Raw genomic sequence first — 23,472 nt, 5'->3', positions numbered from 1 at the left:
CAGCGTTAGTATTCTGTTAGTCCCAAACCGATGAAAACAAATATGATAAAATATGGGATCGTAATCAGCAAATTCGTTAACTTATAACATAAATACAAAAGAAGAAAATTATTAATTCTATAAAAAGAATTAATATCATGCATATTTATTATTATTTAAGTAGTTTTCATAAAATCAAACATAAAAAGTAGTCTATTGACTATAAATCTATAATAGCTCCATTTCCGGCATCAATTACAATTTAAAAATTAAAGCCGGTCCCCCATCACTCAAGCAATTCCCACCCCTTTTTAAAAAAGCAAACTCCATAATATATATACATAATAATATTATTATTAATAATACATATATACATATACATATATATACTCTCATAGAAAACATACACATTTGGTATGAAATGAATTGATGGAAGGTGCAGAAGCAGAATTAGAGAGAAGAAGCAAGTTCTTGAGCAGCTTAATTCTTAAAAAGAAAGAAGCTGATCAAGAACAAAAGCAAGTTAATAATAATAATAATAATAATAATAATAATAATAATAATAATAATATTAATATTAGAGTGAGAGCTTCGGATATGGCGATTGGAATGCAGGACAATGCGCTAAAATGTTCGACGGATTATCTTCGTTCGGTTTCTCTGGGAAAGGGAAATGTGAAGAAGATTGATAGCAAATGTCTTGCTCTTGCCCTGAAGAAGGTATGTATTTTAGAGTTATTTTCTTACCATAAACCCGTAACGAATAACTTGTGGCTGTAAAAATTACGCCTAGATGCCTATTAGATATCAATTAATCGCTAGTTGGTAGTTGGTACCCCACCGATTAGTTGCTGATTAATCGTTATTTGGTCAAAATCGGTCAAAAATGTATTTTTATATATAAGACTTGGTACATTTATGTATATTCAAAAATTACATATAAATTCCAATATGAATAACCCCAATTAATCACTACTACCTACCCCACAGTCCAACTAACGCCTAAAATATTCAGCAACACTGCTAGGGGTAAATTGTTCAGCAGTTCCACGAGATTTACTTGCTGATATTAAAAGTTCGAATTAAGTTGAAACTTAAACAAAAGCTAATTTAATAAATGAGCTCGAATTCGACCTTTATAAAATGAACTTGATAATTCTAATCAGGCTAAAAGAAACCTATTAATTATATAAATGTAATAATCTTTGTAGAATATGATGGAATATAGATATATTGTAACTTTAGAATATGATATACTATTATACTATATAATTACATAATCAATACTAGTATTATGAATAATAAATAAAATATACATTATGTTTTACAATTTTAATTATATTACACATGTAACGTAATTATATAAAGATCGAACAAGCCAAGTCAAGTCGAACGTTAGCTTTTGAAGTTTCTCATAGCTCGAACTTGACTTTTCAGTGATGAGTCGAGCTTGGGCCTTGAGTTTGGCTCGACTCACTTACATCCCCTATTATAACCGTAATTATAAATTCATAACTCTAAACACGTAAACCGTCCCTCGAGAAACAATATAGATTAGCAACTAGATTATTTGAGTGACACAATAATAAAAATGTATAAATATCATAAGAGTTCATATATTTTTTTTGTTACTTATTTATTCGATAAAAGATTTATTAAATTGCCATGTTTACTTTAGAAAAAAAAAATTAAATAATAATAACATTATTACAAATAATCTAGTCCACTTGCACGTATGGATTAAGTTTTTTAGACTTTTGATGAGCCTTCACGTCCAAGAATCTGAAAATAATTAAACAGAAAATTCCAAAGAAAATGGTCAAATTTGTGTGTACTTTGTATCATATCATGTATGTGTGTCAGACTTGGACTAACTTATTTGTCATCTAAACTTGATTCAATAGATTTTTTTTTATAAAAAAAAACCAAACAAAAAGATAATAAAACACTTTTAACCTTAACATAACCTTTCCTAATAATATGATTATATGTTTGTTGTTTACAGAAATTTGATTGTTTATATGGACCAGCTTGGCACTGCATTGTGGGAACTAGCTTTGGATCATATGTCACACATTCTTCGGGATGTTTTTTATATTTTTCGATCGACAAAGTTCATGCTCTTCTGTTCAAGACAACCGTTGACCCGATAATCATCCAACATTAACTGATCTTAGTGTAACCTTAGTTGTAGGAAAACACTCTAGTAGTTCAACATTAGCAAGTTTTTGTGAAACATATTGTATGACATCGAGTAGTTTTTCGTGTTTTTTAGAGTAACTTGTGTCTAGTGTTAATGCCGTAAATCTAGGTGTTCAAGCGAGTTGAGTTGCTCGCGAGCTACTTGAGATCAGATTGATTAAAAGCTCAAAACTAGCTGAGCATTATATAAAGCTCGTATAGTTATAGAGCCCAAGCTGGACCCTTGAGTGGAAAGATCATATGGGCTTGTCGAGCCTTATTGAGCTTTGTGTGTATTTTATATTTAACTCTTTGGACTTTTATGTATTAATTTCATATCGCAAAGTCGAGCTTTGGTTGGTTTAATGTACAACACTCGAGCTGAGTTTAGGCTCGTATAAGGTTTTTCTCAAAATATATAAAATAATTATAAATGTATATAAATTAATATATAATAAAACGAGCCAACCCGATCCAAACTTGAGTTTGAAAAAAACGACCCACGCGCTGTGCTCGAGCTTTAGAAAAAGAGCTCGAAACAAGTCAAGCTCAAGCTCTTATAAGTCAAATTGAGCCGAGCTTGAGCCCAGTCAATCACAACTCAGCTCGTTTACAAAGGTGACCCAATCGAGACCGAATATCATATGGCAAACATAACTGAGGACCAGACCTTAATAGGCATGTCGGGTTTCGGTCACAATTACACTGATTTCTACTGAAGTCTAGAACCGATGGGGACCCGACAAACAAAGATACAGGCTGGGTTTCGGGTCCCATTGGTCCAGGCTTCAAGTTTTTTTTCGGGTTATCTGAAATTAGCTCACCTCTACTAACAAGTTAAAAGTTAAAATCAAGCCAACTAGATTAACACCCAACGACACAAAAGAATGCTACACTAATTAAAAAAACGAACATCAAAACAAATTCGAGTACATTTACAAGAAACCCGCAAACAAAATTAACGCTCTTGCTAGGTCAAAAAACGAAACCGAGTTACATAGCGATAACGTGCCCTAAGTAGTCGAGTTTGTAGACGGAACCATAGATGTACCATTAGTGAATGTCACATTAGTCCCACCACTACATAAAAACAAAATACAACATGTAACGTTATAAACTTATAATTACAAAAATAATATTAATAATAATAATAATAAGTATGTTATATTGTTATTGTTACCTTCCTGGAACCGTACAATCACCAAAACCTATATAAATATTCAACAAGTTATTAGTAAACAATAATTTTTGTACAAGAAATGTACAATCTAACAAGCATAATGTACAAGTAAACGACTTACACGGGTCGTAGTCGTGACAGTAGCGACCCCGTTAAAATCGCAAGTCCCGTCCGCCATCCTCAGCCGTTGATAATACGCGTTGAACGCGTAAGTGGCGTGGGCCATGACCGTATCAGGCTCATAACACGGCCCACCCTGCGACATCAACGAACAATTAACCTTCCCGGGCCCACAAGCCCAATCCAACGCGGCTTGCAACATTTTCACATCAGCACCACTTTTTGCAACACAATAAGTCTGGCTTGTTGTGTCATTTGACAACACGGGCCCGGAGTCCGTTAAATGCAACACGTAAACCGGGCTCCCGTCCGGGTTAAAAAGCCCCCAGTTTTTCTTGGATGTCAAGCCCGGTTTCAAATCCTCGTTATAAAGCTCATAAATGTAAGTACTGATGGCCACACCGGGGTGTTTTGGAGTCCCGGTGTTGTTTAAAACGTGTTTGATTAAGTTACTATTGTACGCGTTGGCGTTGTCCGCGGTGGCATCGGGCTCGTCGGGGCCGCCTTTTGACGGCCAGCCCGATTCGGTTACAAGAATCGGAATGTTTGTGTAGTTTAGATACAGCATTGCGAAATAAGCCGCATCGACTACCGCGTCGAAGACTGAAGAAACACTAACCGGACCCCGGACAGATTACTGGTAACCTGGGGGTTAGATAGATGTTTCCCACGAGGGGTTAGACCCTTGGAAGATGGTTCTTCTGATAACCTGCAAAACAGACACCGTGAGCTCGTCACTGAGAAGGGGGGGGTTCCTCCTTGTGACCACCCTCCGGCGTGAGAATCAGACTAGATTGCTCTTTAAATATAAAAGTATATTAAGAGATTGCTAGAGCAGATATCAGGTATATTATGATGATATAAGATGAGATATGATAAGATGAGATGGTCATACCATTTGTGGTATTTATAGCCGAAGGTAGGTTTCCAAAGAGGTATGGCCGGCTGCAACAGTGTTCCTGTTCCACCAACAGTAGCCTACGCACGTGCCCTGCTGGTAGTTGGTGGGTAGGTAGCGGCTGATAGCGACCAGGCCTGCTGTATACTATTCCTGTTCCACCAACTGACGGCTACGCACGTGGTATGGCAGTAGTTGGTGAGTAGGCAGCGGCTAATAGTGACATACAGTGCAGGAGCATGCTGCTCGCCATACTGTTGTCAATAAGCTGTCGTATCTTTAGTCAGATCTTTTTCCCATACCTCGTCAGGTACAGTACAGAAGATCTTCCTGTATCGTACGGACTGGCTTATTTGGGCGGGAGTATTCCCCCTCCCGCCCTTGTGCGGGATTGTTCCCGGCTTCGCTCATTCCTTCAGGTGACACTGAGTGATTGAGAGCTAAGTGCCTTGTGCGTGTAGCCTTGCTGCGCGGGTGGCCTTCCCTGATGGCTTGTATCCGAGGCTGCGGGGACAGGCGGAGTCCTTCACCATCGGGAGGCATTTCCTGCGGGACCAGCTTGCGTACTGCGCGTAAGGACGTCACGTCTCTGAGCATGGTTGGTCCTGCGGATCCAGTTGGTTTCTGCGCAGACGTCCCTCTTCAAGGTGAGTCTTGCGGGTCCAACTAGGCTCTGCTGGGACCTACCTCTTCAAGTCCCCCCAGTCCAATGTTCTTCTCATGAGTGTTTAATAAAGTGAGGTGAACTTTTGGACTTTAAGCAGAGGGTTTTGAAAAGGGTTTTTTAAGGTTTTCCATGGGGATTCTTCCCGCGGAAGTCCTTGTCTTTTGCAGAAATTCCCGAGTTTCCTGCTTGGTCTTTGGGTATGATGCGGGTAGGCTGTAACCTCCTCGCAAGTCAGGAGCGTTGAGTCCTACTTGTGTGGATTCTCCGTGAGGTTTTGGTAGTTTTGAACATAGTGATCAATTATGTTAAAACCACCAATTCCATCCTGGAGCTTCAAACAACGTAGTTCTCGACGTTCCCGCTATGCGGGGATGTTATTTCCGTTTCCGCAAGCATTGCCCAGAAGATCCTTCTTGGTTTCAATTCCCAGCGGAGCGCTAGGTATGTGAAGGGTTTTGCCTTAACACTGTACCTGCGCTCGTCTTACGGTTACTTTACTTCCAAGGTATTCCTGGCGTCAATTCCCTGCGGGTGCTAGGTATGTGAAGGGTTTTGCCTTTACACTGTACCCGCACCCGTCTTATAGTTACTTGGTTGCCGAGGTACTTGGCTTCAATTCCCTGCAGGTGCTAGGTATGTGAAGGGTTTTGCCTTAACACTGTACCCGTATCCGTCTTACGGTTACTTGTTCGCCAAGGTTTTCTTGGCTTCAATTCCCTGCGGGTGCTAGGTATGTGAAGGGTTTTGCCTTAACACTGTACCCGCATCCGTCTTACGGTTACTTGTTCGCCAAGGTTTTCTTGGCTTCAATTCCCTGCGGGTGCTAGGTATGTGAAGGGTTCTGCCTTAACACTGTACCCACATCCGTCTTATGGTTACTTGTTCGCCAAGGTTTTCTTGGCTTCAATTCCCTGCGGGTGCTAGGTATGTGAAGGGTTCTGCCTTAACACTGTACCCGCATCCGTCTTATGGTTACTTGTTCGCCAAGGTTTTCTTGGCTTCAATTCCCTGCGGGTGCTAGGTATGTGAAGGGTTTTGCCTTTACACTGTACCCGCATCCGTCTTACGGTTACTTGTTCGCCAAGGTAAGGGGGTATTTTCCCGCTTACTTTTTAATATTTTTAAATTTTGAATTTTGAAATTCGAAAGGTTGGTGGAAAGATAGGAACAGTCCAAACCTTTGAAACGTCGTGCGACAGTTTCTTCTGACTGTGTCAGGACGTGCAGGAAGTTATGGTGACGTGACATTATATGGTCATTCCAAACGATTTTTCGGGCGCGTGGCCGCGAAATTACTGGCACACGTCCTGTCAACAGCTGTTGCCAGCCTGCTTTTTGCCACGTGTCATAGTTTCATTGCACCTTCGATTTCTCTCTCATCCGCATTAAATTCACCGCATTAATTGCGATTAGTATATAAAGGGGGAGAGGCCTCTTTGTAATCCACACTTTCACCTTTCTTCTTCTTCTTAGTGATTTCCGGCAAATACTCCCCTTTTCAGGCAAGCATTTTCCCGAAATCACTTTCTTCTCTCTGCAAAATGTCTTCCCATGATGCTGAAGCTGTAGCCGACGATAGGAGTACTGCTGGCGAGTGCCAGTGTGCTCTACCTGTCGATCAGTACCAGTATATCGTCAGGAAATTCATGCTTGAGTCTCTTGAGCCTGAGTTTCCTGAATCCCACCAGACTGTGTACGATGCCCCCAGTGGCAAGATCGGGGTATATGCTGCATTCTTTGTCTATGGGAACCTTAGGTTTCCTTTGACAAAGTTTATGTACCGTGTCCTGGAGAGGCACGGTGTGCACCTGACCGAGGTGCATCCGATGGCGATTGCCAAGGTCCGGCACTTCGAGTGGGTGTGCCGGATTCTTGGTATTGAGCCTTACGTGGACCGCCTGATGACCTTCTATACTTGGAGGTGCGTCCAGGGGTGGTACACCCTGACAACCCGTATTAAGGGTTTGAAGATCTGCGTGACCGAGCGCAGTCTCCGATCGTGGAAGCGGGAGTTCTTCTACATTTCTGCCCGCGCCATTCCCATTGCCATGAAGTTTAAGAAGGGGCAAGCGCTTCCGAGCCTTCACGCTTCCAGCTACCAGGAGGCAGTGTGGTTCGCGAAGATATCCCGGGTCCAATCTCCGGTTTACCGGTTTGCGGAGTCCGGGATGGTGATGCTGGGGATGAGCCGGGTATGGAAGAATGCGTCCCGGTTTCCCATCCTTCTCGAATACGGTTTGAACTCTATTCCTTATGGTATGTCTTGTCTTTCTTGCTTATATTAGTTTGTCTTCTAACTGTTTCTTTTCTTTCAGAGGGGAATGACTTGGAGTCGCTCCTGTTCCCGCGGGAAGCTGACGGTCCCGTGCGGGTGGGCACTCGTGCTCTGGACGACAATGAGTTGCCCATCCTGGAGCAAACGGCGGATCGATTTGTGGAGGTCTATCCGCCGGGCCAAGAGATCCTGAGCCACCGGCGGCCAGGTAAGGCGATATTCTATCCTCAACCCCTCAATGCTGTACCCGCTGCTGGATTTCCTTACATCCTGTCTTCTTCTGAGGAATCCGCAGATGGTCATCCCCTTGTGCGGAAGAAGAAGGCTGCCGGAGGGAAAGGAAAGGAGAAGGTGGCCTCCACGGCTGATCCGGTGCTTCTATCTGACACCGAGTCAGATAGTGAAGAGGTGGCGGGGAACCCCGGTGGTGAGAAGACCACTGCTCCGGAGGCTACGACTGTTACCTCCGGAGAACCGACGACAGTGACCGGCGTCAAGAGACCGGCCCCATCGGGCTTGTCCCCGCCCCTCCGTAGTTCAGGCTCAAGAAAACCCGTAAGTACAAACATTCTTTTTGTAGATTTATCATACTTCATAAATTTATTAACACTTATCTTCTTGTGCAGGCGTGGATGTTGACGCATTCCAGGGTGAAGTACCGAGTAGTACCCTCCGCCGATGACGGTAGGCTTGGTCAGCCTACCTGAGGCGTCGACCCAGGCGCCTGCGCCTGGTCCCGCTGGTTCAGTTGCTCACTCTGAGCCGACTGTTCCAGCCGAGTTTACGCCATCGCCGGCCGTGAGTGCGATTTTTACGGCGTCCTTTACCGAGCCGGCGGTTACGATTGCTGCGGATTCTGCGGCAGCGACTGCGGCGGCTGCCACCATGCCCCCCCCACCGGCACCGATGGCCGGCCCATCAGGTACGCATGGGAGTACTCGCCAGTCTTTGCCACCTTCCCATCTGCCTGACCTTTTGGATGGGTTTCCTTTGGGTTCAGGTGATGGGTTCGGCGGTTATCGGCCTGTTATAGACCCTACAGGTGCGTAGGGTTCCTTTGGCCCTTTTTCACTTAATTTTTTTTTTTTTTTTTTTTTTTTTTATCATCTTTTTCCTAACTGCTTTTTTGTTTTTTGCAGTGTCGGATTCCAATGAAGTGTATGTTCCGCGATGGAACATACGCCGAGGAACAACCCTTCGTACCCCTGTGGAGTGCGTGGACTGGGCTCGCCACGCTGCTCCTCATGGTGCGTTGGGGGAAGCCATGGCTAGCTACCAGGAGGGTAGGCTAACCAATGATCTTCGGGTTCTCCAGGCCCGGATGCAGCCGCGCGTCGAGCTGCTTTGTCGTGAAAACGACAAGTTGAAAGCAGCTCGCGCCAAGGACGTATCTCAGGCGCGTGCTCTTCGGGAGGAGAACCAACGATTGACCGCAGCTGCTGCGGAGAAGGAGAAGGCCTTCAAGGCCCTCGAGGTTGAAGTTCAAGCGCGACTCGAGGCCCGCTCCAAGGCTGCCCAAGCTGTTAACGAACAGCTTCGGCTGGCTAAGGAGACTGCGAGGAACGCGACTGAGAGGGCTACCAAGGCTGAAGCCGTTGCTGAGCCTTTACGCATGGAGAACGAGGAGCTCAAGGCCCAATTAGAGGCTCTCCAACGTGCTCATGATGCCTTGGCCATGGAAAATGCCAAGAAGCTCCAAGAGATCCTGGACCAGAGGGGCGTGCTTGACCACACAGAGCGGAAGCTTAAGGGCGTTGAAGAGGCTGCTGCAAAGGAAGTGCAACTTGCCAACCTCAATAAAAGCTAAGCCGAACGCGCCTGCACCCAAGCCCTGGTTGCCAAGGAATGGCTTCTTCGAGAAGCGTTGCCTCAGGTATTTTAGCTTTACGTCTTCACGCTTTCCTTTGTTCATAGAAAAGGTGTTTGACACTTGTATTTTCTTTGTAGGTTGTGCATCGTGTCTTCTCAGAGACATCCTACGACGATGCGATGAGCGCAGCCCTCAACGCTTCTCACGAGGATGGGGAACGGGCTGGCTTCCTGCTTGGTCTAGGGTTCGTTGAGAAAGGCTTCCCGCCTTCCAACTTCCCTTTGTACAATGTTGACACTGAAGCCATATATGACCAAGCAGTAAATCAATATGCTGCCTTCCCGCATCCAGTGGTGGAGAAGGTGAACCAAGTAGCTGCTGCTGATGATGGGTTAGCTGTCCTTAAAGCTTTCCTCGAACCGCCCCGTTCTGATGGAGCGGGTCCAAGTGGAGGCGGCCCTGAGGCTTGATCCTGAAGATCCCTTCCCATTGCTAGGATAGTCTTGTACAGATGTATTTTTCTTTTCGTAGGCGGGTAGTTACCCGGCCATTCTTGTAATAATTCATTTGTGAAATATTAATCTTTTTGCGTATAAGATTGTTATTTCCTTCTTTGGGTTCCTTGCTTTATAAACTTATGACTTGCATACTTAGTTTAAATTAGCAATTTTCCAAGTGTTTAGAATAAGTTAACATGTTGAACGTGGTTGATAATGGGTTAAAGTTTTGCTTCCTCTTTCGTGATTGTGCGGGTAGAACCGTCACTTGCACTTAGTAGGATGGCTAAACTTTAACCTTCATCTGACCTGCGTGTAGGTTTTCCTCATCTTTTGAGGATAAGTTAACCTTTGAACGTGGTTGATAATAGGTGTGAAGTTTTGCTTCCTCTTTCGTGATTGTGCGGGTAGAACCGTCACTTGCACTTAGTAGGATGGCAAAACTTTACCCTTATCTGACCTGCGTGTAGGTTTTCCTCATCCTTTGAGGATAAGTTAACCTTTGAACGTGGTTGATAATAGGTGTGAAGTTTTGCTTCCTCTTTCGTGATTGTGCGGGTAGAACCGTCACTTGCACTTAGTAGGATGGCAAAACTTTACCCTTATCTGACCTGCGTGTAGGTTTTCCTCATCCTTTGAGGATAAGTTAACCTTTGAACGTGGTTGATAATAGGTGTGAAGTTTTGCTTCCTCTTTCGTGATTGTGTGGGTAGAACCGTCACTTGCACTTAGTAGGATGGCAAAACTTTACCCTTATCTGACCTGCGTGTAGGTTTTCCTCATCCTTTGAGGATAAGTTAACCTTTGAACGTGGTTGATAATAGGTGTGAAGTTTTGCTTCCTCTTTCGTGATTGTGCGGGTAGAACCGTCACTTGCACTTAGTAGGATGGCAAAACTTTACCCTTATCTGACCTGCGTGTAGGTTTTCCTCATCCTTTTTAAGAATTGTTTTGAACCGTTCGACGCGCGGTTGTCAATAGGTTAGTGTTCAGTTTCCTTTAATGATTCATGCGGATAGACCGGCACTTTCATTTGATGGGATAATTGAACTCTTCCCCTTCAACTGACCTGCGTGAAGGTTTGCCACGTTATTGGGTTCGTGCGGGTAGGACTGCCTTCCCACGCAACGACTTCACGTAATGTGTGCCGTCACCAGTGTTGCATAGTTTAACCGTTCGACGCGCGGTTGTTGATAGGTTTTTATTCAGTTTCCTCGTTATGATTGGTGCGGATAGACCGGCACTTTCATTTTTGGGTGCTGAACTTTTTCCCCTTCAACTAACCTGCGTGAAGGTTTGTCACGTTATTGGGTTCGTGCGGGTAGAACCGCCTTCCCACGCAATGACTTCACGTAATTATGCGGTGAAAACCGGCATATTAGTGTTCAGAAAAGTATAAATGTAAAATCATCAGCTTCGATGTTCTTAAAGAGAATCATTTCCATTAGAAGTGGCTCTTGGCCTTTTCTTTACAAATTGGAATTGATTTACATGCAAACTGTGTAAATGAGCTCCCTTCCATGTTGTTGGGATGGGAGTGCCATCGAGCCGATACGCACCTGGTTCGGGATCTCGTTCTTTACGCAGCATGTAGTCTCGATATTGAAGCTGGAATTTTGATTCGTGTTTTCCCCAGCTGGGGTTCTACACGCACCCGCCTGCTCAGCCTTTATTGCGCCACGAGGTGCGCGAGCGTCCCATCTCTGACGAATGCTTCAACCATGTCTTTTACGTCTGTGCATTCTTCAGTGTTGTGGCCTTTTGTCTTGTGAAAGTCACAGTATTTGCTCCGATCAGCATCGTGACGATGTCGGATTATTGGAGGCTTTGGCCACGGGAGCTCTTCAGTGGCGAATATCTCAGTGACGCTTTTGCTGAGTGGCGTCCATCTGGAGTTCCGGTGCGGCTGTGCATTATCCCTTCCGCCCAATCGATGTTGCAAGCCGGATGAGGTGTCAAAGTTTACCCTTGACTGCCAAATGCCTTGCTTCCGCTTTTTATTTAGTCGGGCGGTGAGGACGTTGTCTTCTCTCGTCTTCTGAGTGTAGAGGTTTGTGCTCTGTGGGAGATCTCTACCCAGTTGCTTCTCCGTTTCCGCATAGCGTTTTGCTGCTGTCATGATGGCATCCCATGTGGATGGCATGCCATCTTTACCCGTTAGGGTGCGGATGAGCTCTGGGTCATGCGCGCCCTGGATGAAGGCAGCGCGAACAAGATCTTCGCTGATATTGCCCAAACTTAGCTTCTTTGAGTTGAAGCGAGTGATGAAGTTTGGCAGAGATTCATCTTCTTCTCGTATGCATTTGAGGATTGTCCATTGCTCCTCGGTATACTTCCGTTGCTGGCTGAAGTGTTGGCTAAACTTCTGCTGGAAGTCTGCCCAGTCGTAGATGTGGTTGACCGGTAGACGATCAAACCAAGCTCTAGCAGCCCCAACAAGCGTCATTTGGAACATGTAGCACCACGTGGGTTCCGTCCAATTGTTGACGGTTGCCCCAGCTATGAATCTGTTCAAATGATCGTCTGGATCAGATATACCGTCATATGTGCCTATGTTAGGCATTTGTTTGGCACTCTTTGGGGCGATTGCTTCCGCAATGTCCCTTGCAAATTTGGACGTTCCCGCATTTGCTACGTTTGGTCTGAACGTTTTGGAGAAGTCTCGTGGACTTCCACCTATGCTTTTTGGTTTGAAGGCTTGTCCAAAATGCCTTTTCGGTTGGGATTCCATTTCCTTACGCTTCCCTTTTGCCCTATGGCGAGGGTTCGCGTCGGAGTCGGATTCCTCCGAGTCATCCAAGTAATCTTCGAATTCGTCAGCCTGTTGGACGGAACGCAGGCGTTCGTCCAACTCAGCCAGGAATTCCTTTTGTCGTGCCTCCGCCCATGCCTTAACTTCATCGAGAGTTTGGCGGGGGAGTCTTCGTTTCTCAACCTGGGTATCAGTGGATCCCAGTAGGCGATCATTTACTGCACTTGCCCCAGCCTGAGTAACTGGGGTAGTGTTCGTAAAATTTACTTCACTTGCCCCGGCTTGGGTAACCGGGGTAGTGTTTGTAAAAACTGTGTTACCGGTGTTCATCCCAGTAGCTGGGGTTGTGGTTACCGGAATTTCTCTAACCATCTTTTGTAGAAGTTTGAAAAAACTGGAGAAAAATAAAGTTCTAGCTTTATGCACGGATGGCGCCAATGAAGAAACACTAACCGGACCCCGGACAGATTACTGGTAACCTGGGGGTTAGATAGATGTTTCCCACGAGGGGTTAGACCCTTGGAAGATGGTTCTTCTGATAACCTGCAAAACAGACACCGTGAGCTCGTCACTGAGAAGGGGGGGGGTTCCTCCTTGTGACCACCCTCCGGCGTGAGAATCAGACTAGATTGCTCTTTAAATATAAAAGTATATTAAGAGATTGCTAGAGCAGATATCAGGTATATTATGATGATATAAGATGAGATATGATAAGATGAGATGGTCATACCATTTGTGGTATTTATAGCCGAAGGTAGGTTTCCAAAGAGGTATGGCCGGCTGCAACAGTGTTCCTGTTCCACCAACAGTAGCCTACGCACGTGCCCTGCTGGTAGTTGGTGGGTAGGTAGCGGCTGATAGCGACCAGGCCTGCTGTATACTATTCCTGTTCCACCAACTGACGGCTACGCACGTGGTATGGCAGTAGTTGGTGAGTAGGCAGCGGCTAATAGTGACATACAGTGCAGGAGCATGCTGCTCGCCATACTGTTGTCAATAAGCTGTCGTATCTTTAGTCAGATCTTTTTCCCATACCTCGTCAGGTACAGTACAGAAGATCTTCCTGTATCGTACGGACTGGCTTATTTGGGCGGGAGTATTCCCCCTCCCGCCCTTGTGCGGGATTGTTCCCGGCTTCGCTCATTCCTTCAGGTGACACTGAGTGATTGAGAGCTAAGTGCCTTGTGCGTGTAGCCTTGCTGCGCGGGTGGCCTTCCCTGATGGCTTGTATCCGAGGCTGCGGGGACAGGCGGAGTCCTTCACCATCGGGAGGCATTTCCTGCGGGACCAGCTTGCGTACTGCGCGTAAGGACGTCACGTCTCTGAGCATGGTTGGTCCTGCGGATCCAGTTGGTTTCTGCGCAGACGTCCCTCTTCAAGGTGAGTCTTGCGGGTCCAACTAGGCTCTGCTGGGACCTACCTCTTCAAAGACGTTTGTATAATGTAAAAGCGTGTTTAAATCGATGGCTTCTTGTTCGGGTGATAGTGGGCGGAACAACGCGTAATCGAGCGGGATTGCACCATTGGAACGCGTGTAATCGTAGTACGGGTAGACGTTTAACATGAGGTGGGACCCGGTTGACTGGAGGAAATCCAGTAATGGAATGATAACCGGGTCCCACGTGCGGTTAAAGTGAGCGGTGGAGACTTCTATTTGGGAGTCGAGTTTTGCCGAGATGAGGGCGGAGTGGATGTTTTTTAGGGCGGATACTAGGACGGTGGCGGCGTTCGGGTGGTGGTGAGGACTTCGTTGCCAACAGAAATGGCGGTGATGTTGGTGGTGGAGATGTACGGGAGGATATTACGGGAAACCCAATTGGCGGCGGTGGTGTTGGATTGGGCGATGGCGAGAACTTGTTGGTTGGGAACGGAAATCGTGACCTGGATTCCCGTGCCAGCGAGGGCGAAGAGCATAGCGGGGTCCGCGTCGTAGAGGCGGACGTGGCGGATTTGTTGAGATTTGAGTAGGACGACGACTTGAGTCGGTGTGGCATGTCGGAAACCGCGGTGCCTATGTTTACTCCTATGAAAGCATCTGCGATAAAGACGTAACATTTCGATATAAATTTTATCACAAATGGAACCAAATCAAATATAACATATCAAAACATAAATAAAAACATATTGACATATTTGAATTTATATATAAGAAAAAAGTTATTGTTTCTATAAAAGACCATGATTAAATACTAGTAAATATTAATTGTACACAATTATTAAAAGTTATGCAATGGTCCAACATATTTAAAGCATCATAAATGGAATGACATGTTAAACAAAACAACACAATAAACAAATGCAGACCACGATGGTACACAACTACACACACATCCAAAATTTGAGGTCATTTCTCACTACCCAAAAAATAGTGACAAGAAAGCACTCTAGAGAGGACCCCCACCCAACTACCATTTAGGGTTGAAGCTATAAAGTGCGCGGGACCAAGTCCGCTAACACTTGAGTCGAACTGCTAACTACGATTTTAGACAAATACATGTGAGATCTAAGCTGAATCGTTAATTACGGTTTTTAATTAAAAACAAATTGAACCGGTCATGTTGGTTGTGTTGTGTCGGTCGTAAAGGTTTGCTTTGACATTTTAGCGGTTTAAAACAAATATTTTCTTTTTTCGTGTAATATTTTGTATTTCATTTTTAAAAAATAAAATAAAGAAAGATTGTTTATGATATAATATATAAATATATATACAACTTTATATTTAAATAATTCTTTTTGTTTACAAGACCGGTTCCAAGTTATACCTTAAACTATTAAACCGTCAAAACCAAACTGTAAACCAGATCATATATATTTCAAACAGACCGACTTTCTACGGTTTAAACGGTTTAGCCGACAATTTATACTCCCCCACCCCACAAAAAGGAAAAGGCTACAAACCATCATACAAAAAACTTTCATATCAAATAATTACATTATGCTAAGAGAATAATAATAATAATAATAATAATAATAAAGAGAAAGGTAAAGGTAAAAACCTTTTTGACTCTAGTGTGAATAAAATAAAAAGTTAAAAAGGTAAATAAAAAAGGGTAAAGAGTTGACCTTGGTCAGCAGAAACAATCAATGGAAGAAGTAGAACAAGAATTAAGATATTGGTCACCATTTTTACTCTTGAAGTCTTGATCAATATGAAACCTTCAAACTATATTAATATTATGCTTCAACAAAGCTCATCAACAAGAATACATGTGATAATCTAGAGATGTAAAGTAAGTGGATTTTGGAGTTAATTATGATGCTGATGTATAGAGCTTTAGAGTTTAGACAGCCATTGAAGGTTTGAAACTAGAGCTCAAGAAGACAAACATTAAGTGGTTTGTTTGAGGATGGCAAACAGTGGTGTATGGGCTTTTAGATTGAAGAATTACAAGAGAAGCCCTTTGTAAATTAATATATACTTTTCGAAACCAATTGGTTGGTGACATGAACCGGGTGTTTTATGGTTGTCTGGTTTTTCAAATAAAATCTATATTTAATAAATAAGTACGGGTTCTATTGCGTGTGTTATGATTGTCTCGTGTATTATAATTATGTGAATCGTAAGTTTTTTTTTCTTGCTTCTTTTGTTTCATCCCTTTGTATTTTATTTCTTAATTTGAAAAACAATAGTAATCAATCGTATCTTAATTCAACTTATCGTTTTATAATTTTTAAGTCTTCATTACTAGATATTTAATAACTTGGTTTAAAATAATCTAAGAAACTATTTTGTATTTTGGTAAGAGTTTGTAACGTTAAATGGATTCAAGTAGACTCGTTATGTGTATTGATCCGACCATGCACAAAATACATGAGTGATGGTACGTATTACGCTTTATTTGAATTTTAAATTGAATTAAAAAAAACTTATTTGAATTCGAAAAATCGAAATCAAGTTCATGCGAAAATCGAATTATGAGAAAATGGTAAGTAAACATAATTGAATAATTAAAGTAGAGTAAATGCATATAACAAATAAAATATACGTTTTTTAATTTAAATAAATAAAAGTTAAAACTCGGATGATTCGAAAATCATATATTTGAATTCAATTCGGATTCAATTCCCAGCCCGACTCGAAACCCAAATTCAAAATCGTTATCTGAGTACATTATCGATTTTGTTTCAATTCGAATTTATGTTTTCTTAACTACGAGTCATGAATGAAATACCTAACCATTAAATGCATGTTTTAGAAAACTTCTTAAAATTGTGTTTGTTCAAGGGTGTAACATGTCAAACTGCAATATAATAAGGTAGTATGTTGTAACATTTGGTGTTATAAAAAGTGATCCATGTACATATGGTAGAGATTGGATGGTTGAGATTAAGTTGTATCCTATGTGTGTAAGTGAACTATGGTGGTCCTATGATCTTCAACTACAAGTGCTAGTACTTGCATATGCTGACGTGGCAATTTGCTTAGTTGGATTCCACTCAATGGTCATGCATTCCTGTTTTTTGGACAAATGACAAAACAAATATGGCCCAAAGAAATGTGATGATTATTATTTATTTAATTCATACACACTTTATTATAACATTTTAAACTTATTATATAGTTTGCCATATATATATAGCTAACATAATTGGATTTGATGACTAAGTTCCACCATGTCTTTTAGCCTTTTAGGGGTGTCTTTGAATTGAGGAAGCTTTTTTTAAGCTAATAGAAAGGTGGTATTATGCATAAATCATCACCATTTACACATCAATACACTAGTAATATCAGTCGACTCGAGTGATATGACTTTTACAGACTCCTGCTCTGTCACATAAGTCAAATCTATAAAGTCATATAGTCCGTATAACATTATACGATTCTTATCATCGTGTAATGTGTCGATATACGACCTATACCGCCTGGCATGTATGATATGACCAGTCTAAAATGTTGGCCAGTATGATATGTCAATGTATCATTCATATGGCCTCGTATAACAGTTATACAACACATGTGACTTATACGACTCGTATGATGGGAACACAGACTCACCGTACTAAAGTTTGAACCACTTGTATTTAAAATTAAACTTTGTAAATTTTAGAATTTGAGAAATTATAATAACATCAAAAGAATTGGAATTCATGACAAATTTAAGTGACAAAACAACCATAAAAAAATTTAATTTTTCATCAGTTATCAATCGTCACAACCATCACTACCTACCACTCACCTTCATCGCAAAACCCTTGTGGTTGCCACCTGCACAGCCCGTTGAGGAGGTGGTGGCGATGACTTAGCGGAATTGGTGGTGATCAGTAGTGTTGGCAGCATAGCAAAAGCGGTGGTGGCGAAACGTTCGGAACGAAATTCGTATTCCGGTTCCGTTTAATATTGAGTACCAAACGCACCCTTATTAGCATCAAATGTTAAATCAAAGTTGTAACGAAACATAAAGCATTGCAAGAATTTACAACCATCTGACATTTTAAAAGAATGTGAACGCTTCAACCGCAACATATCTTCTAACATAACATAACATAACACAACCAAATCCTAACTCCGTTTCGAGTTTTAAATCATACAAACACCAAGTTTCCAACTTTCCATTATGCACATTTTCTGATGAACATCACACGACTAAATCAAAGAAGCTGCCAGTCATCTTGTGCAGAGCCTTCAGCATCGTCACCATCAGCTGCATCAAAGGAATCAGCCTCATGACTCTTGCTGGTGTTGCTTGATTTTGGTGAATGCCGGGCCTGAGTTATTGTGAATAATGGAGCACCGTTAGATTCTGCGGCTAGCTCAGATGCCCGTGAACAAAAGTCATCAAAATCATCTAAACACAAACGAGGAAAAGTGAACACGGTCAAAACTCAAAAGCTTAACTTATTTTAGGCCCAAAGAACCATTTGAGGAAATAACATGATATAGCCGAGTTTTCAGATATCACGTCGGGAAAAAAGTCAGCATGGTTAAAAGTTATCAAATTTGTAACATGCGTACCTTTGTCTCGGCAATAAAATCCTATGGCGAGAGACGGGTCAATGGATTCGAGAGGAATTTGTCGTATAACACTGCTATTAAGAAATTATGAGGGTTAAAATAACTGAGAAAGAGGTTAAATTAAGAAGAAAAAGAACTTAAATTATTCGTAGAAGTAGACATACTTGCAGTGATATGATGAAGTATCAGCCTCAAGATTATCCTTGCTGATGTTAACTGTCTGTTGATGATAAAAAAACATTAAAGGGAGTATGGGACAAAAACAAATAAAAACAGCAGATACGCATATCTGATTATTACAAGTTCAGACAGCAAAAGCACATCAACATACTATGTTTTTTAAGACTTCAACACCCCATGTAACAGTCGATTATCTTTCATGTTATTTACATGCAGAAATGTGGCACACACACAAAATGCTAAAATGAACATTACCTGTTGAACTTCATGGGGATTAAGATAAAAAACTTTATCATCTTGCACACCAACAAGATATGTTGAAGCACCGGGCCTACCACCCAATATGCCAAGGCTTTGTGGAAAAGTAAATGTGGCAGCCAGCAAAGGTAGATATCTGGTCAAAGTCAAAATGGAAAATTAAAGTCAAGTCAACAATAAAAAAAACATATTCATACACGGGATCATTAAACAATAAGAAACACTATGTTACCTAGGGTTTACTTTGTCAAGACCAAGAACCAAAGGAACCAACAACAAGAGAGGTGACCAGTCAGCTTGGTTTCTTGCAAACTCCGAACAAATTCTAGAAGCATCTTCAATACAAAGAACAGGTGCACCACCACGTTCACCATCTTCATCCCCCGAAACAATATAAACCGCCATTGGAAATAATTTATCTTCGGGCTCGTTTTTCTCAATCTTGGAACGTGCAAGTGTCTCCCATGTGCGACACATGGCGTATGGGCCCACCCATGACCCCGGAGCAAGTGCATAACTCTCTCCCGCTTTGAGAAGATTGTGTATGGAGAATATAGAATCCTCAGAATCAACAAACATGTTTAGTATTTCAATATAATCCCGATCAAATGGCTGCATCATTAACAACAAAAAAACAAGCATTAATAAGTAATCAAATGATAAAGAAATACCAATCACTCAAAATATCATATTCATACCGGTTGCAAAGGTTTTCTCCAAGGTCTGCCTAGCCGATGAACTAGCAACGCCTGTACACATTAACAACGTTCACGTGAAGAGATATTTTTGTCATTACACACCGACTTAACAACCAAAATTAATAAATGTCTATTTTAGGGATCAATGGTGTGGTGTTGCGTTTGTGCACATTATTAAACTAAATGTGTATTTTTTCAAACATGGGGACAAAAGCTAAATCCGTGCATACCACGGGGACTAACCATGTAATTAATTATTAAATCATTAATACCTGAGCAACTAGCATCTGACTACTTCGAAGCATGCAACCCCAATTCACATCACTTGTATACTTGGAATCACCGATAGACACAAAACCTAATTGTCATCATTTATCATATCACAATATTGTTCTATATAAAAAAACATATCACCAAGGGTAAAAAAGGAAACCTTTACGGTATGTCATCAAAATTCTTGAAGAAAAATCTTCAGAAAATGCAGCATATCCACTGATATGAACGGGTTCTTGAGACGGATCTTCCAAACTAATTTTATAGCAAACACCTAGAAGCCATATATCACTAACTGAGTTAGAAACGTTAGTCTTGTATCCCAAAACACATTCTTGAATTCTCCTCATTGAACCAGAATTCATAACTCTCTTCACAGTTGCAGTCCAACCATGGTGGTTTCCAGAACAAGTTTCTTGATTCTTCTTGTGGATAACCTTAGACTCGTTGTGGGTATCAAAAACTGAAAAGGCAGATATTAAGAATCCTGACAACAATGATGACTTTGGTGATTTTCGGGTGCTTGGGCCCGCTTCAGAACAGTTGGGACCACAAATTTTATCTGGAGAATTAACTGTAGTTGTATCAGTCCTATCGGGTACATTCTTCATTACCTAACCATGAGCTGCACCAAAATGATTAATGGAAATCTTAAATTTGACAAGTGTTGATTGAAAAACAAAGAATAAATGGAAACATGTGGATTAGCGTTTAAGTTTCTATATAGCTCTAGACCTATTAAGTAAGTCTACATTTCAGTAACAAATTTGATACACAACAGAAATCATAAAAGGTGCAGACATAAAGACCATAAACAGATCTTATGCTTACAGAACCTTCAAAGATAAGTATGTTGTATGCCATCAAGGTAAAAAAAATATCAATAATCAACGCACTTGTAACACGCGTCTGTTACCTCCCAGTAAGACCAGCTTAGCAAACCTTGCTAACCGAAATCAGCCCTAAGAGATGGATTGATACTATGCAACCCTAACTCTATGAAGAAACAGTAAAAATAACAGCTCAAATTGGCAAAAGAAAATCGATTATGAGGCGGCTTGTGAGGCTTGATTCTATGTAACCTAAATTCATGAACAAATAGTAACAATTTCACCTCGAATTGGCAAAACAACAGTCTATGAGATGGCTTATTTATATGTAAGTACGTAACCATGATTCTGTGAAGAAATGGTAACAAGAACAGCTCAAACTATCAAAACAATAGCGTATGAGATGGCTTGTGAGGCCTAACACCGATTGTATGAAGAAATAGCAACAATAACAACTCAAATTTGCAAAACAGCAGTTTATGAGACGGCTTTTGAGGCCCGATTCTTTGTAACCCTAATTCTATGAAAAAATAGTACCAATAACAGCTCAAATTGACAAAATAATAGTCTATGAGACGGCTTGTGAGGCCTGATTGCTATATAACCTAATATTCTATGAAGAAATAGTATTAATAATAACAGTTCAAAGTTCAAACTGACAAAACAATAGCCAATGACCTATGCAGTCAATCTCGGTGGTATATCGGTTCCCGGTCCTCATGTGAAATGGTCAAAATATCGGTACCGATAATATCGGCGATATTGATCGATATTTGGCCGATACTGACCGATATTTCACCGATATTCCCGATATAAGTGTTTTAAGTCTTAATTTTCAACTTTTAGTGTTTAATGTTGGCGTTTTGAGTCTTAATCAGTTCCTACTTGCTACAATTGTTAGTGTTTTGCAAGTTGCAAAAGGATAATTTGTTAATAGTAGGAGGGTATAATAAATTGTTCGTGTTAAATTGCTATATATATAGATTTTGCATGATATTAAAATTACCGAAATCTCACCGCGATAACCGATATCTCACATAGCGATCCTCGACCAATATCCAATATTTTTCCGCATTAACTCCTTAGCCTATGACACGGCTTATGAGGCCTGATTCTAATATAACCCTAATTCCATCAACAAATAGCAACAATAACAGCTCAAACTGTCAAAACAATAGTCTATGAGACGGCTTTTGAGACCCGATTCTATGAAACCCTAATTCTATGATAAAACAGTACCAATAACAGCTCAAATTAGCAAAACAAACAGTCTATGACATGGCTGATAAGGCCTAATTCTAATATAACCCTAATTTTATGAACAAATAGTAACAATAATAGCTCAAATGATTAAAACAACAATCCATATGACACCTTATGCTCATAATAACTAAACCTAACTCAAATCGTAATCGAATACATTAACAAACTTACCGGTTTTGACGGACATACGAATCGCATGAATCAAAAACGAAATTGAGCTCGTAATAAGGTTGTAATAAGGTTGAATAATCGATCGATGATGAAATTAGAGTAGTAGTTGAAGAAAAAATGAAGGATTTGTGTGTAGATTTGAAACCCTAATTATACGTATAATAATAATAATAATAATAATATCGCCATTGTTGATGTATCTATATAATATAGCGCGTGAGATTGACGCTTCTGAGTTTGTTTTAAGTTTAAACGTCAACGCTAATCTGATTATTACGTTTACTAAAATAATATTAATTGATATTTGCTTTCAACACAGGAAATTATATTATTATATTTCGGTTTAAAACCCAAAACCAGTTTGGGTTGAAACTGGTTCAGTTTGATCAACAAAAGTCAAAATTGTTTATGATATGTTTCGGTTCGGGTTGAAACCGGAGTCTTGACAGGTTACGATTGGTTTCGGTTCGGGTTTTGGCCGGTTTATGTTCGGTTAACAGGTTTGGAACCGGTTTCGGTGAAGAAAAATACAAATCGATTCTACATAACCGATTTCAAACCAATTTGATTTTCGGGTCGGTTCAGTTAACTGGTTCTTTTGACCTCCTCTAATCTACATTGTTTAAGGAATTAAACTTAAATCACTAATAGTTTGAGTTTGTGGAGATTTTGTGATTTTGTTTGTAATTTGAATCCTATATAGCTTTAGAACCGTGTCATTTTAGTTTTAGACTAAGGTATTTCGAGTGTACGAAGTCAATAATCGAGTGAAATGGATAGTTCTGAAAGAACGAGAATGAATTAATTCATGAAAAATGAAGAAGTTAATTTCGTTTCTTAAGCAGGTTAAGTGATTTCCTTGAGAAGGAAATGAACCATCAACATGTTTTAGCTGGCGGTTGTGGAGCTGTGGTTATTGACAGGTGGACAAATATGTCAATGGAAACTTATCAATGAAAACTCTATTAGCCATAACTAGTAAGTGTGTGAGTTAGTCATTTTAAAGAAAAAAACCTGTCACTAATAGATCAACTTGTTAACTAATGTTACATCGGATTTTCAACAATGTTTCATAAGGCATGCAAATTCAAAGCAACATCTAGTGATAATTTAATAAAGAAGATATTTTCCACGTTAATCAGTCGATACGACCCCATTGTATAAGCCTTTGCCCCTTAGAACACTTGAGATTTCATGGTGTCCGACATCATAATAATCTCCAATCGATTGTTTGCCGATGTTTTCCAAACTTCTAACTCGTATCATTGTTTACTTTAATTTCTCATTTAATATTAAGTAAATCCAGTTATACTAAAAACGATATTGATTACACTAAAATCAAGAACAGCAAAAAAGCAAGTTTGGGTTTACGCTCCACACGGGACCACTTAATATATTGACATCCAATTTTAGAAGATCTTATAATTAGAAAAATATCAATATAATCCATTCAAAATATCTCCAATAATTAATCCCAAAATTCAACC

At 41.0% G+C, this 23,472-nt stretch overlaps 2 protein-coding genes and 1 pseudogene across 4 annotated transcripts; 1 reads left to right on the top strand and 2 right to left on the bottom strand.

Annotated features, from left to right (window-relative positions):
• Positions 1-394: 394 nt before the first annotated feature.
• LOC143583193 (uncharacterized) lies at positions 395-2,405 on the top strand. Its single transcript, XM_077065570.1, has 2 exons — positions 395-699; positions 1,985-2,405. Exons 1-2 carry the CDS (start codon positions 409-411, stop codon positions 2,144-2,146), a joined length of 453 nt encoding a protein of 150 aa, XP_076921685.1. The 5' UTR covers positions 395-408; the 3' UTR covers positions 2,147-2,405.
• A 575-nt stretch (positions 2,406-2,980) lies between these two features.
• Positions 2,981-15,677, bottom strand: LOC143583194 (glucan endo-1,3-beta-glucosidase 3-like; annotated as a pseudogene). The gene is made up of 5 exons (XR_013144115.1): positions 15,423-15,677; positions 13,776-14,394; positions 3,458-4,048; positions 3,341-3,368; positions 2,981-3,240 (listed from the first exon to the last, which is right to left on the bottom strand). The product of XR_013144115.1 is annotated as a glucan endo-1,3-beta-glucosidase 3-like (transcript).
• Positions 15,678-17,826: 2,149 nt separating this feature from the next.
• Positions 17,827-22,185, bottom strand: LOC143583182 (cysteine protease ATG4-like). Of its 2 annotated transcripts, none has more exons than XM_077065562.1 (9): positions 21,978-22,185; positions 19,882-20,346; positions 19,721-19,806; positions 19,449-19,499; positions 18,983-19,362; positions 18,748-18,886; positions 18,477-18,532; positions 18,313-18,383; positions 17,827-18,145 (listed from the first exon to the last, which is right to left on the bottom strand). In XM_077065562.1, exons 2-9 carry the CDS (start codon positions 20,330-20,332, stop codon positions 17,949-17,951), a joined length of 1,431 nt encoding a protein of 476 aa, XP_076921677.1. In that variant the 5' UTR covers positions 20,333-20,346; positions 21,978-22,185; the 3' UTR covers positions 17,827-17,948. The 2 variants fall into 2 exon arrangements, with proteins under 2 accessions (XP_076921677.1, XP_076921676.1); XM_077065561.1 differs by having other exon boundaries at positions 21,986-22,185.
• Positions 22,186-23,472: the final 1,287 nt, after the last annotated feature.

Source organism: Bidens hawaiensis, unplaced genomic scaffold, assembly GCF_021521415.1.
Source record: "Bidens hawaiensis isolate Kalapana, Puna unplaced genomic scaffold, B.hawaiensis_p1.1 tig00032165_1, whole genome shotgun sequence".
Lineage (NCBI taxonomy): Eukaryota > Viridiplantae > Streptophyta > Magnoliopsida > Asterales > Asteraceae > Bidens > Bidens hawaiensis.
Note: the sequence above shows the minus strand (reverse complement) of the source record. Positions and strands in the feature narration are given on the sequence as shown.